Genomic DNA, 15,727 nt, shown 5'->3' with positions numbered 1-15,727 from the left:
TGAATTCAGCAGGATAAGCTACGAGGACAAGACTTTAAATTCATAAAATCCTTATTATGGTAGTATTTGTCACACACTTATCAATACCATTCAATTATTTTTGTTCATTAATTTTTCTTTATTTTGATATTTTCATTTATTCATTTACATTTCTTTCATTACATCTACTTTCTTTGTTTTTATTCTTCTTTCATTTCATTTTTTATTCTTATTTAATATTCAATAATTTTTATTCTTGCTTTTATTCATTTGTTTTTTCTATTTTTATTTTTTTTTAAATTATTATTATTATTATTATTATTTTTTTTTTTTGGGGGGGGTGGAATAAGGTGTACAGCTTGCCTAAGCCCCACCATTCATCTTACAAATATCAATTGTCGTGCTTGATAGACATATGAAGGTCAATTAGAGTAAGATCAGACATGACTTGGCTGACCCAGTCACCCTAGGCTGTAGTCAGTCTACAGGCCTTGACCATATCAGTCCATATCAAATATCACTAATCCAAAGATGCTCAAGTTGACATGTCTTACCACATCATAGATCACGTTGCAATATTTCATTCTGAACTAAACAAAACCATGTACACTTGATCATATGACTGGTTTATTTCCAATTGGTCTAATGCCGATTCATCCATTTACCAACTTGTCTACAATCAGTTCATCCACTATCCACATTAATAGTCTTAATAGCCATTTCGTCCACTCACCATTTTGTCTAATAATCAGTTGGTCCATTAGACATTCAGTCCATATACCATTTGGTCTAATTGGACTTAATGTTAATTGGGCAAAATGAATGAAAATAAAATGGGTATTAGACCAACTGGTTATGAGACAAAGTGGTCATAGACGAACTGGTGATTAGACAAAGTTATGATTGGACCACATGGTTATTGGACCAAATGGTTGGTAGATTAAACGTTGATGGACTATTAAATGGCATTAGACTATTAACGAAAGTAAACCATGTGATGAATGGATGGGTTGGCAGTAGACGAATTGGCAATTTACCACACGACTGTGCCTGACCCACACCAATAGCTTAGACCAAAATTTGCCCCTTTACACATGTATACTGTTTTAAAATTATGTCAGTACCATGATGTTTAATCACAATTTTGTTGGATATCAACAAAATACAAATACTGTTATCTCAACCTTTTACACGATCTGTTATTCTTTCAAAAATAAAATTTAGTTGAAACTTTACATGTACAATGCCTATAGGGAATTATTTGCTCCTTTCTTCAATTTTTAGATCAAATGATGGTCAATAATGGAATAATACTGTATGCTGTCAAAATCCATGACTTTAATTGAATGTTTTGGAAATAAATATACATGTACATGTACTTCTTTGTACGCAACCAGTAGTATATGAAAAATCTTCGTTGTATAAAATTTATTTGTAGTCTTCAGGCAAAGGAAATCATACTGAACAAAATTCTCAGAAAAAGAGGAACATATGCATCAAAGTAAATCCAAGTATTATAGTGCCCTGGCCTTCACTTCACCTAAGATATGCACTGACTTTCACAAAGCTTTATATCATCAATGAAAACCTAGTTACAAGCTAGTAAAATCAAGCAAACTGATTGGTTAATAACAAAGTTGTCATAGATTTTAGAGGCTTTTTTTGTCTGGATAACAAGTTTTGTGAAAAGTGAAAAGGAGGCCCTTCGTCAAATCCTATTCGTGGGCTCATATTTATGATCAATTTAATTCACCATTCTGTGCCATCAATCATACAAAGTGGTTTACAATCAATGGCTAATTTTAATGTCACAGGGTCCTGTCTGCACTAATTAAATGTATAACTTCAACAAACCTCTTTGTACGCTTCTTCCAAGAAGTCGTTTCCATTGCACGGTTCGACACCGTCTACAGACGACCCTGAATCCTTTGTAATCCATAACGATTCCATCTCGAGATCAATCGTAGAAGACAGGATCTAGAGATTCCAATGATGTGATCCGCTTAAATCCAATTGAGCATTATCGGGGAGATCGAAGTCTTGATGATATCGAAAAGCGTTGAGCACGTTCTTTGGGGTTTGTTTGGCAAAATATGAATGGTACTTGTGAAAAGAGTTTCCTTGCTAATAAGCGTCGACTTCCACAAAGGATCAGTGGAAGCGATACAGAACAAGTTGCTTTTTCAGCCTCACATGTAAATCCAGTTGACACAGGCTGCAGAATAAACTTCAAAGACAAGCTTGATGTGAGGAATGTGACTCAAATTATTGAATTTCGATGGGGTGAGCAAAGTCAAAATGCAACCCCAATGTTTGCTTTATGATACGCCTTCAGCTACCTATCACGTCAGTTCTCAACTAAGTTCTACTGGATATCCTGTTTGGGCAATCTTCGCGCTTCAGTGTTTCGCCGCTTCCCTGATTGGCTTTCATCACCGAAAACATCACATGTTGACATGGTCTAACATGGCTCATGCAACAAGATAACTCCCCAAGAAAAATTGGGGCTCGCAAGTAATCCCCCCTGTGAGCCCTACGAGTGCCTCTTATTGAACCAATGAATGACAAACTCTTGCCCCCCCGTCAGCAACTCCTGTCATGGGCAATAAAATAGTCACAATGCTTCATTTCCCCTTGATGTAACGATGCGCAAATCTAAACCACACAAGCCAACCAACGCACGAGCAGTGTGACACCAATGACTCGTTGAGATGATGGACGCAATGAGCGGCCGTGTTTACCAAACACAAGGCCTCGCCAGCAATGCCAACCCAGACGAAGAGACCCTGCACTGCGCGTTATCACAGGAAATGCTTGGACGACTCGTCTCAAATCTAAGAAGCACGTAGCCCCCTATCAATGACAGACAGTATCATTTCATATGGACTGTATGTCATAGAGCTTCAAGAAAACTCGGCGAGAGATTATATGTTAAGTCCACCCTCTGCTATTTGCCTTAAAGATATTTTTCCACATTATCTCACAAAACATGGATTCTGAAGCAGACAAATTATGCCATCACTGGTTTATCAAGAATCTTCAGTTGAGTCAGAAGTAAAGCCAAACTTAGTCATCAAAGAGTTGTCTGCAAATTAGAAGTAATGACAGGTTCAGTATGAAACAAAGAAAAGATGAAAACACCATACAGTACAAGACAATGATTAAAGATCCTTTATGTGAATATCAAAGATGATGCAAATTTCCTGCTCAACTGCCCTTTAAACCTGCCACACTGTTTGCAGTGTCTAACTGCTCTTACTTTAACAAGCTGGCTCGCATATGCACGGCTCCCTCCCTGCATCTTGCAGACATCCACAGGAAGTACCAAACAAGAACAGCACCTAAAATAAGACGCACCGAGACGGGAGGGGTGTACAACCACAACATCCCCCACTTTGCGGCAATGCCAACTACCAATTACACTTGTCCCTTAAAATGTCAAGTATCCGAGACCAAAGCTGGTTCTCCACTAGCCCAAGTTTACTCAGTCTTAAGATTTAAGTCCTGATCAGCCCTCTTCAGGATATGATCTTGAAATTTAAGAAACCCCATCTCCATCAGCTATTGAAGGGTATTGTGGCTTAGGCCTGTAGAGCATATCATCAATATTTGTTGTCTAACAAGTTGCCAGATTTGATAGCTATCTTTTATTTTGATTTTAATTGGCTATTAATATCAAGTACATGGTTTTTGTTGACTGTCTGTCGCTATGGTCACTGTCAGATAAGTCAGACAAAACATCCAAAAAGGCCTTTCATGAAACACTCCACTGCAATATGACCTTAGCGTCATATTGCAGTGCAGTGACCTTAACTATGGAGCGTGCACACTTTAGGTTCTGCATTTCATTAGGGTGTGGTGGTATGGTACCAAAAATTATTTTGAACCATCTTACAGAGAGTTAAGATTGATCCAAGAAAAATATGAATATAGATCTATGTGCATTGATCAAATCTAGAAAATATTATAAACATACATGTACATGTATTTTAGATGTTGACGTTGCTGGCTTTCCATAGTTGTGGTTGATTGGATCAATCGTAACTCTTTGTAAGATGGGGCACAGAGTGCATCTCCACTTATGAACAAGGTGGATACATGAAAATCAGCAAACAGCTTGCTATCTCACCAAAATCCTAAGTTGACTCTGGACTTAAATCTTGAGATGAATCTCTTGATAATTGCATCTTCATTTAATACTAATAGGAGTGGGCTATAAATGGGTGATTTTGGGTTTTGCTGTGGGAACAGTTTTTTGTGTGTTCCTTTTACCTTATCTCAACATGAAATGACAATAGTTTTTGTCTCGGGTCCGAGAAAAAAGTGTGCCGGGCCAAAATCCAAAATGGCCGCCAAAACCCCCCAAAATCACAGTTTTGGCAACAACTTTTTTATTTGGTGGTCATTTTCTCTGGTTTTGGTGTCTATTCATATGTTTTGGGGGGCAGGCAATATGTTTTTCCTATAATTAGTACTTTTAAACCATTATTTGTAGAGTTAAAAGGTAATTATACCTAAATTTTCCCATTTTTGTAGCCTTTTTTCAGCCAAAAAGTGGGTTTTATCATCCTGGGGTTCTGGGATATTAGATGGTACGAGATCAACAATAGCAAGCAGCTTCATGTAGCTATATTGCTTTTATTCCTCCACTTTGGGTTTTACGGATATTTGTGAAATATATCTTTTCAAATAAAAGAAAATGTCATTTATCCATTGGGGCTATACGGTGTACAATGCACTGTACATACTACACTAGCTGCATATATCCATGCATTGACCACCATGGCATATGACAAGGCCTGTATATATAAACTACATTGTATAGTGTCATAGAAATGAGCTTCAAAGGTTTAGAATTAGATTGTGAATTTGATTCCTTGTCAGCTGATGTACATGGTGAAACCAGCAACGTAAATTACACTTACATGTAAATATCACATAAATGTATATATACTTACATCACATTTTTAGCCATATCTTCTTCATTTGGAGGCTTTTTTTAAAACCTGGTTCTGGTGTCTAACTGGCCTATGTTTATGAGGTCAGGTAACTACTAGTATCATGGTAACGCTGATCAACAGCCAATCAGAATAAAGGATTGCATGCAAGTTACCATTAAGTTAAGTTAACATAATGGTAAATTTTTATGCAACGGGGCCCAGAATTGCTACAGTGTAAATTACCTCTCTCCGCCCCCTAAATTAGCATATTTGACAAAACATGTCCTAAATTTCTGAGACAAACATATCTTCAATTTCTGAGGCATCTAATTCTAAACCTGAGAGCTCATTTCTATGACACTATAGTTTATACAAGCCTTGTTATCTGTCATGGTGGCCAATGCATATATGCAGTGCAGTATGTATGTACAGTACATTGTACATATATGTATACTGTATAGCCCCAATGGATAATTGACATTTTTTTATTTAATAAGATATATTTCACAAATATCCGTAAAACCCAAAGTGGAGGAATAAAAGCAATATAGCTATATGAAGCTGCTTGCTATTGTTGACCTCGTACCATCTAACATCCCAGAACCCCAGGATGTTAAAACCTACTTTTTGGCTGAAAAAAGGCTATAAAAATTGGAAAATTTAGGTATAATTACCTTTTAACTCTACAAATAATGGTTTAAAAGTACTAATTATAGGAAAAACATATTGCCTGCCCCCCAAAACATATGAATAGACACCAAAACCAGAGAAATTGACCACCAAATAAAAAAGTTGTGGCCAAAACTGTGATTTTGGGGGGTTTTGGCGGCCATTTTGGATTTTGGCCCGGCACACTTTTTTCTCGGACCCGAGACAAAAAATATTGTCATTTTATGTTGAGATACATTACAAGGAATAAAAAAAAACTGTTGTCATATTGAAATTACAATAAAAGTATTTTTGACCCATGTATAGCCCACTCCTAATACTAATCATTTTAATACAGGATCAGGGGGCCGTTTCATAAAGCTGTTCGTAAGTTAAGAGTTAATTTAAGAACAACTGGTGATTCTTTCTTGTGGTAAATGATATTCCCCATTAAATGTTCATTGACAAATATTTAGGGCGTTAAAAAGGCTCACCAGTCGTTCTTAAATTCGCTCTTAACTTAATACGAACAGTTTTATGAAACACCCGCCAGAGACCCATTGCAAAAAGAGTTGTGTTTAAGATGAAAGTAAAAAATCAATTGTACATGTAAGTCCCTATCACGCTCATTTCATTGGTTGTAAAATCAGTTGTGTTTTTTTTTTATTGTGTTTGATCACAACTATCTCTGCAACAGGGCCCAAATTATATACATCTAGTGGGATAAAAAAACCTCAAGCTGATGAAGATTTACCTCAGGAAGCATTTGGACTCTTCCGAACACGTGACTCACGACTTTGTCCAAAGCAAAACGATTTAGTCAAATCAGTACTTTAATTTCTCTCCAGCCAAACTTTTGCTGACTGAGATTTTAACAAGGAGTAGGGTGAGGTCATCAGATGGACGGTATTAAAACCGACGCGATTCCGGTCATGAGACAGGCTCTCGTATGACGTTGAGCCTGCGGAGGGTGTCCAACGCTGGCTATCATTGCAAGGATTCATATCTCATTATAGCCAACCTTCACTGACTTCCTGTGTAGAGTATCTGAACGGGATAGTTTTCACACATCAGCTTTCGCTGTGATCTTTGGCTTTGACATTGGGTTAAAAAATAATACATTCTACATGTATTTGCGTGTGTGTACAGTACTTACCTTCTAAAGAAAAATTAACAACTTTTCTTTCCAGAGAAACAAATCTAAAGTAATAAGGTACAGCCAGTGGCATTCTTTGAATAAATGTATATCATGGAGAGATAAGAAATAGAAGAGCAAAGAGGAAGACAGGGAAGAAGGAAAATTAGGATGAAGAAGGAAAGAGTGAATTAAGGCAACTGTCAAAGCAATAATATCCCCATGGCATATACCCCTTTGTCCTAGTAAATTACTTAATTACCACCTCCGCCAACAAAATCATGTTCATCAAACAAGGTTAATTTCTCTGGTACACATTCAAATGACAGCAAACTTGCTGACAGCCTAACAATGACATTTGTGAATCAATGTTATTATGCATAACATATAAAGGGAATAATTTTGCTTACCGAATCTGATTAGAATTTTGGTCATTTAAATATGAGGAGAAAAGCTTTTACATTTGTTCTGTACAGTCTTATGTAAAAAAAAATAATCTTCTACCCTCATGCCATTTTGTGTAGCAGTGTCTAAAAAAATGTGACACAATTTGGAATGTAATACCAGGATAATTTATCCTTGGCCTATTGAAAGTTCTAACTAAGTGTCATTATAAAAGATAAAAAGGAAAGACCTGTTTAAAAAATTATGCTGGTTAATGACAACTGGTCAGTGCCAAGCCAAAGCTTTCATGAAATTTCCTCGTCATCCTAAATGTAAGATCATAAAAATGTTTTTCAAATTGGTTACTAAAACTCCCTTTTCTGTCTCTTTTTCACTGCCAAGCTCTCACCCCTCTCTCCTTGATCCCTCTTTCATCTCTAATCATGATTCAGGAAATTTACAAGGCGAGAAGGAGATGACTTTAGCTCAGGATGGGGGGGGGGGGTGACTACCTACCACCCTCTCCTTATACTGTTTACATGTCACAGGGTGTGTTAACACAGAGTTTGAGCCACGGTCCACAAACATCAGTCAACAGTACAATACAATGTGTTGTAAATACATGTATGTATTATTTCTTAGATAATTTATAAAAAAACAGGGTAAGCACAAGTTTAACAAAGGATTTTGCAGGGTTCTAGCAGGTGTAAAGCTTTGATTTAAATCTGCTAAGAGTAACGAGGTCAATTTTGATGCAGGTTTTCCAATTTTTGTCGATAGAAGCTGGGACTGCCAATGTGGGTCGTGTATTTGGTTTTACGGCACTCTATATGCTCCAATCAAAATTATCTTTATTAAGTCACTTAAAATGTTTTAATTTTTTTTTAAATAAGGGCTTATATTTTAAGAAAGATTTTTAGAAATACATGCATATGGCCGAAATTTGGAAACAAAAAGATATTTTGCAAGTGCACGCGAGCTATGTTACACTTTAAATACACACTGTTAAAGTTTGTATGAATACTATTTATTGAATACTACAGTATGGAAATAAAACAGTGTATGCTGAAGAAAATCACAGGAAAAGTATTGTATGATATAGATGATCCTGTAATTATCATCATTATCATTATCAATTAACTTTTATAATGTACACCAAACATGGTTAGATACACGTGCACTGTGATGTAAATTTCAGTCACCATGAGTCTTGTCTGAAAAAAAAACACTTTTTTTCTGTGTTAGAGATTGACATTCCCCTAATACACTAATTTTAGATGAACACAATACTTTCAAAAAAGCATTGTCCTGGGAAAAATTTGTCACTTGAAAATTACCATAGACATAAAAGAGCACCTGGGGAGAACCCCCATGTCTCATCATGACGAATCAGTCTAGAGAATGTCTAATAAGCTTATCTTATTCAAATCATCTAGATTTCTATTTCTGTTGATGATGACACACATGTTCCCTCACCAGGGTCTTGTAAATTAATAGTAATTAAATAAAGACTTGCATACATTGTATACCTGTAGTTGTTCCTCTAAAACAATGAACAAAACAAAAAAGATATTTTCATAGCATGTGGTACAGTGGTTATGACTCTTACCTTGTAATTATAGGGTTGTGGGTTCAAAAACTAGAAAAATCGGCCCACTCTTTTCACACTAACTCAAGGTTTGCACACAAACCTTGATATACATGTATATGTAAGTCCACAACAAGCTTGCAAATCTGATTAAAATACCAGGGAAACTGAAGGAAGCCATTAATTATTTCAAGCATATTAATAAAAGAATTTAACATTTCTGCTAGCTATTTCAAAAGAAAATAAAGACCAAAAAGGTATATGTGTACTCATAACAATCAAGCAACTATTTTCATAATAATAATAATCCACTTTTATATAGCGCTTAATACATCGGAACGACATGTCTAAGCGCTTTACAAACATATTATTACCTCGGTCATCGGATTCAATCATTCATTCCCACACACAATGTGTGCACATCCTCCACTCCCTGGGGAGTATTCCAGTCAGTCGCCGGTGAGGCGCACACAGTACTGGACAAGCTACATTGACTTTCACATCCTACCGGGTACCCATTTAGCACCTGGGTCGAGAGTGGCAAAGTGTGAATTAATGCCTTGCCAAAGGATGCAAGACCGTGGTGGGATTCTAACACACGACCCTCTGTTTACAAAGCAAGAGTCAGAACCACTACACCACGGCTCCCCCACACATGATAAACAATGACTCTCATACAACTATCTATCACTCAACATGCAATGATGCAAGGTCAGGCAAGGTATGGGCTCTTCCAATTATCTCTTCATTAAATAAACTTATATTTTGGGCCACAAGGAAAACCACTGCATCATTTTCATCTAATATAGAGCGTCAGGAAACCACTCACAAACGAGATAACAGGTTTGACGGACTGACTCATCGCCCAGCAAACTGTCATCGGTATTATTGGGCTTGCTTTATTAGAAGGGAGAGGGGCTAACGGGTGACATTAATATTTCCTGCCAGAGTTGTAGACTGTAACGATAAGATATTCATACTAAACAAAAGTGACTTTTTGTATCCAACATTAATTTTCAATATAAAGCTTAATACGGTACTTATTTTCAGCAATTATTTTACTGAACATATTCATTTTCAGTGGGATACAATCATATACATGTACTACATCAAGTTTATTGCAGAACACTGATATTTTGATAATTTTCTGTGCCTGAAATAAATGTTAGTGAACTCATTATCATCATGTTTTTAATGTTTTTGTTCTTGTTGTTTTCCTTGCTGTACATGTAGTCCTTGTTGCTTTTGTTGCTACAGGGGTGTATGACTTTGTTTTTATTGTCACTATTATTATCATTAAATCATTACCAGAAAGACTTCTCTATTTAAGTACAGTATGTTTTTGTACATGAACGTATTTGATTTGTTAACCTGGTCATCAGATCCTACATGTAGCTTGCCAATTATGGGTTGGACATGTACAGTACAGTGTACAAGGGAAATCAAATGAAAATCAAATACTATGGATTCCCTTTGAACAATTACGCCTTGGTCAAGACAAACATGAAGCATTTTATAACTGGGCAGGTCCAAGCTATTTGACTTGTGACGTACGGGACATTTAGAGACTTTAAAGTTGTGTAACATAAAAAATAAATGCACAACAGAGATTCTTTGATGGATTTTGGAAGGCCAGTTGTGCCCTCTTTATTCAGTAAAAAAAGTAGTGATCTACAATTCCGTTAACGACGTAATATTTTAATTAATATGCGCTGTGACGTACGGGACCAGACAAAAGCTGATTTTTTTTTTTTAAAAGTTTGTCATTAAAACTCTGTGAACTGGAATAAGCTGGAAATCTGTCATTATCATGTTTTCATCTTGTATCTTATCAAGTTTCATTAGCCATGAATGAAATGATATAACTCATTGTTGTTATTATGTAATAGCTCAAAATATAAACATCCGCGCTGTGACGTACGGGACATGTGACGTACGGGACATTTGTCCATGTGTAAAACGAATGGGGAAAGTGAAATTTCATCAAAATTTATAATTAACTTGATGTAAACCAAAGTAAGTTAAGTTTTACATGGATTATCGTGATTGATATATATTTCTTTAATACACTGTAGCATACACTGAAACAAAACATAGCAAACACTTTATGACCTTATAAATGTTATGAAAGATGTCTTGCAAATAATTCCATGTGTTAAATGAATGGGGAAAGTGAAATTTCATCAAAATTTCTAAATAACTGGATGTAAACCAAAGTACATGTAAGTAAGTTTTACATGGATTATTATGAGTGATATATATTTCTATTATAGTATATGATTAAACAAAAAATAAAAAAAACTTTATGACCTTTTAATTATGAAAGATTTAAATAATAACATGTACAAGTATGCTAATATATGCACCCTTGTTATTTATTGCAAATTATAACTTTATTATCAGCCTTTTACCAATATTCAACCATTGATATAATATTATTTATCTCAATTTAATTTATCTTTGCTCCTAATTGAAAAATAACCCTAATTAGAATTACATAGAAATCCTATGGTGTGTCCCGTACGTCACACATTTGTCCCGTACGTCACAAAGCTTACTTAGCTGATATAATTAAACATGATATTACTTCAGTAAATTCACTTTAAGTAATTAGAACTCTCCAAAGTGTGAAGAAAACTGCTCAACTTTTTCTTGATTAGAATCTAAAAAAACATATGCTAAATTGTGACGTACGGGACACTGCCTGTTGGACACCAGATAATTAACTTAATTAATTAATTTTCAAAATAATTTTTTTCTCAAATGTTTGCATCAACTTAGTACTACAAGTCCCCACAGAAATATTTTCAAACATATAATTTGCATTATCTGCAGATCAAAAAATAAGATGTCCCGTACGTCACGCTAATTAATAATTTCTTGGAATCGTGACCTTGGCATTCATTAACTTTACGTTTTCAGAAGAAAAAAAATATAGGGCAAAAACTTCAGAGTATACATGAAAGCTCTAAAATGACATACAATATGTTAGATTTAGACAAAGATTTAATTTTGGCTTCACAGGGGACAATAGCTTGGACCTGCCCAACTTCGAAAATGGTTTCAGGGGGGGTGACAAAAAATTCACACTCAAATTTCAGATTGCATGTGGCATACAATGCATCACCACCTTGCTCAGACCATGAACAGGAGATGCACTACAAAGCCTTCTTTAATACCACTTTTATCATTTGTAGAGTAACAGAATGTCTAAGGCGCGATAGCTCAGACAGTAGAGCGGGGGTTTCGGGTTCCGGTGACCCGGGTTCGATTTAGTAAGGCATCAATTCTCATTACCAGGTCCCTCGGAGAGGACCTAAAGCTGTCAGTCCTCTAGTTGCTTGCTTACGAGCATTCAAATAGCAATCAGGTAAAAATAAAAATCACCACCTTATTGTCTATCCAATTTCTTTCTTGGATTTTTTGCTACCTTGCTATTATTTGTCATTGGTGGTACAATTTAAAGGTGAATGAAAACCTTGAAAAAGCTGATTTTGGATTTAAGGAAGAACAAAGAAACAGATCAATGAAAGTTTGAGGAAGATTGGATGAAATACTGAGAACGTTATGAGCATTTGTATTGAGATCTCTAACTATGAAGATCCTCCAATTGGCAATGCGACCAAGATCTGTGACATCACATGTGTGCAACTTCCCTGTTTACCTACATGTACATGTAGTATGACAAGATCAGGTTGTCTTATTTTTGAGAGGGAATGTATTAATAGAATTAATGACAACATTACATTGTATATATCATTAATGAATTGTTTGTCATATCATTAAAATGAGAAAAAAAGGAAGTTTAGGGGTGTATTTTTTTTTCCAAGGGGAGAGTTGTATTGGGTGATGTCACAGATCTTGTTTGAGTTTTTTTTCTTCTTTTTTTTGGGGGTGGGTCACATTTGAATTAATAAATAAAAGTCAGCTGGGCCCCATTTCAGAAAGAGTTGCTATGGTACTTGATAGCAAGTCTTTCTTGAATGACAACTACAGTGAAAATTTTGATTTTTGATTGGCTCTTCCAGTGAAAGATGATATTCCAGCATGAGTTGCTATCATAGCAACTTTTTTATGAGGGTTGGTCGTCTAGCAACAAACAAAGTTTGAGGGGTTTTGTGCCTTAATTTACATGAAAGTTCCATGTGACCTTCTTTCAACCTCCTAACACCATACAGTATCAGATGATCTTGATGGGTGTCAGTATGACGGTGTTGATGGAGGTTCATCTTATGACCAGTTCCTCACAAGCGACAAGTTCCTGAGAAATTCTGAAATATCATGCTGGGAACATTCGTTCCTCTTTTAAAGGTACATGAAGCTTCATGCAGGCATGCTGAATGAAAAAAAATATGGGAGTTCTACCACCATCAGCGGTGCAGCTTCATGTGCATGTAACTGTACGTAAATATATAGCCTATAGATATACAGAAATCTAAAATCTATCCTACATGTACATGTTAATAGTCTGGGCCCCGTCTTACAAAGAGTTGCGATTGATCCGATCAATCACAACTATGGACGGCCAGCAACGTCAAAACCTTAAAAATTTCTTAAAAATGATTTTCCAGATAAGATGTATTCATACATTCATCGTTCTCTTGAAGATTCAGTGAGATTCTCTTTGTTTAATAAGGAGATTGTGCAAATTTCCTGTAGGAACAATTATGGTATGGATGGATTTCCATACAGTTGAGATTGATTGGATCAATCGTAACTCTTTGTAAGACGGGGCTCAGGTGTACATGTACATGTATTTATTTGACAAGTAAAATGTAAGGGTTTATATTCACTTGATTCACAAGCAGATGGTCTTCTTCTCACATAGGCTAATACCACATGGGATGGCTAAAGCCAGATTATCAATTCAATCAATCAATTTCAATTTCTGTTTATTGGTCTGTGAAATGTAACATTTCATAGTGCACATGTAGGAATAGATTATTTCTAGATCTAAGGTGTACTAATATGAATGCCTTTTTTACTATTCAATTTCTTTTAAACTGCTGTGTTGGCTTGGTTGAAAGAGCGTCCACCTCCAAACCGGGAGGTCAGGAGTTCAAGCCCCGGCCACGTCAGACCAAAGGATGTTAAAAGATGGAAGTTGCTGCTACGCTGTTTGGCATTCAACGATTTAAGGGAAAGAGCAATGTCAATCTGGCGCTGCTCAATGGCTGCCGAGCCCGCGATCAATTGGGAAAAACTGAATTTTCAGAGGATTTCTAATTTCTCTTTTAAACAATAAAATATAGATGGATGGATGGACAGACAGACAGACGGACGGTTGGATAGATGGATTGATGGATGGATGGTTGGATGGATGAAAGGATGGATGGTTGGATGGATGGTTGGACGGACGGAGGGATGGGCGGACAGATGCATGCACGCATGGATTAACAGGCCCAGTATCATAGAAAGATAATGCATTCAAAGATGGGTAGATAAGAAAGAAGGGACAAATGGTCCCTCTTACCTGCATGAGACCTATGACGGCTTGTTTTCCCCTGGAGAGCTCTTGGGCTAGACTCTGCTTCTCTTGATCACTCCGAGCCTCAGATTCAGATAACTGCTTCTCTAGTTCCGCTTTTAGCTCCCCAACTGAATCAAGAAAAAAGAAAGTCATAACAAGTTCACTGTTAAAAGGTGGAGGTATTTGTTCATATACATTGTAATACAGAACATAGAAGCTTTCTTAGCTTCACTCCTCTGAAACACTGAGTTTTCATATTTTTATCTCAAAATATAGGAAGATCTTACTTGCTACCGAGGGGCACCTTCCTTTCCCTGTCCCCTCCCCTACAGACCCTCTCTTCGTTCATATACTTCAATCCTCTCCATTCTGCACTTAATGCATTTTCATAATATCAATTTGCAAAAATCTGGTACTGTTTTGCAAAGAGAGTAATGTTGTAAGTGATTTCAACCACAAAAAAGGTCTGTGATTATGCCAAGTTTCCAGCATATTAAAGCATGAAAATAAAGAGTGTTTGACAAGTGGGGATTAGTACAGGCACAATGATACCAAAATAAGACTAATTCTGGCAATAGCTCAAGGGATGACTACAAACAAATGTGGACAGTAGCTAAATTTGGCAGATAAATACAGTAAGGCTTAGTCATCCACATGATTCTCTGATTTTAATACTGGTTATTAACATAAGTTTTTGTTCTTGTTTTTGTAATGGGAATCTGCAGTACCGGTAGTTAATGATGTACATGTACATGAGCCTGTTTCATAAAACGTGGTATTATTTTACACATGTATCCATTATCATTATCATGGTAATAATGATAGCCGGGCCTGCTGGGGGAACAGTTTTCAGAACTACATGTAAAGTGGCTTCCCTGGGTAAATATACCTATATTATTATTGTTATTATTATTATACCTATATTATTATTATTATTATTATCATTATTATTGTTTTTATTATCATCATTATTATTATTATTATTATTATTATTATTAATATCATTATCATCATCATCATCATCATCATCATCATCATCAACATCATCATCATCATTATTATTATTAATATTATTATTATTATTATTATTATTATTATTATCAACCAAGCACATTGGATCATTTCAGTAGCTTATCACATTTATCCTGAAACAGTGCTCAGGTGGCCCCATACATTTGAAGTCTATGAGAAATAAATGATACATTGTGTAGACAAAGGGTGTAAATACACAGAAAACTTATAATCAATTATTTCATATTTCCAAATTTCAATTATGAGCAGGAGTTATAGAACTTTATATGAGAAAGGTGTGATACATTAATTTCATTAATATCCACTCGCCTCTGTTGTACAATAGACACACTTTTTCTTATTCATTTTATCGTATTGATTTGTGGCACAAATGTCAGGAGAGGAACTACAAATTTGTAATGTGGAGAGTATTTCATGAGGAAAAGAGTTATTTTCACAGACAACTGTTATAATGGTACTTAAATCCTTGCGTTTGATTTCTCCACCTCTTACATGAAACATTAACTGTTCTTTTATTCTGTCAAGTTGAAGAAATAGTTCAATAGTTCAAC

The 15,727-nt window shown here is 35.7% G+C and overlaps 1 protein-coding gene across 1 annotated transcript in view; it reads right to left on the bottom strand.

Moving 5' to 3' along the window:
• Window positions 1-12,499: 12,499 nt before the first annotated feature.
• LOC129274136 (golgin subfamily A member 4-like) overlaps window positions 12,500-15,727 on the bottom strand; it is a 23,454-nt gene continuing 20,226 nt past the window's right edge. The window contains exon 10 of the mRNA XM_064108729.1: window positions 12,500-14,272. Within this exon, the coding sequence (XP_063964799.1) occupies window positions 13,842-14,272 (431 nt within the window). The 3' untranslated portion in view covers window positions 12,500-13,841. The remainder of the gene's footprint in view (window positions 14,273-15,727) is intronic.

The sequence above is a fragment of the Lytechinus pictus genome, chromosome 13 (genome assembly GCF_037042905.1).
Source record: "Lytechinus pictus isolate F3 Inbred chromosome 13, Lp3.0, whole genome shotgun sequence".
NCBI classification, from domain to species: domain Eukaryota; kingdom Metazoa; phylum Echinodermata; class Echinoidea; order Temnopleuroida; family Toxopneustidae; genus Lytechinus; species Lytechinus pictus.
The sequence above is the reverse complement of the archived record's forward strand: the minus strand, read 5'-3'. Positions and strand labels throughout refer to the sequence as shown.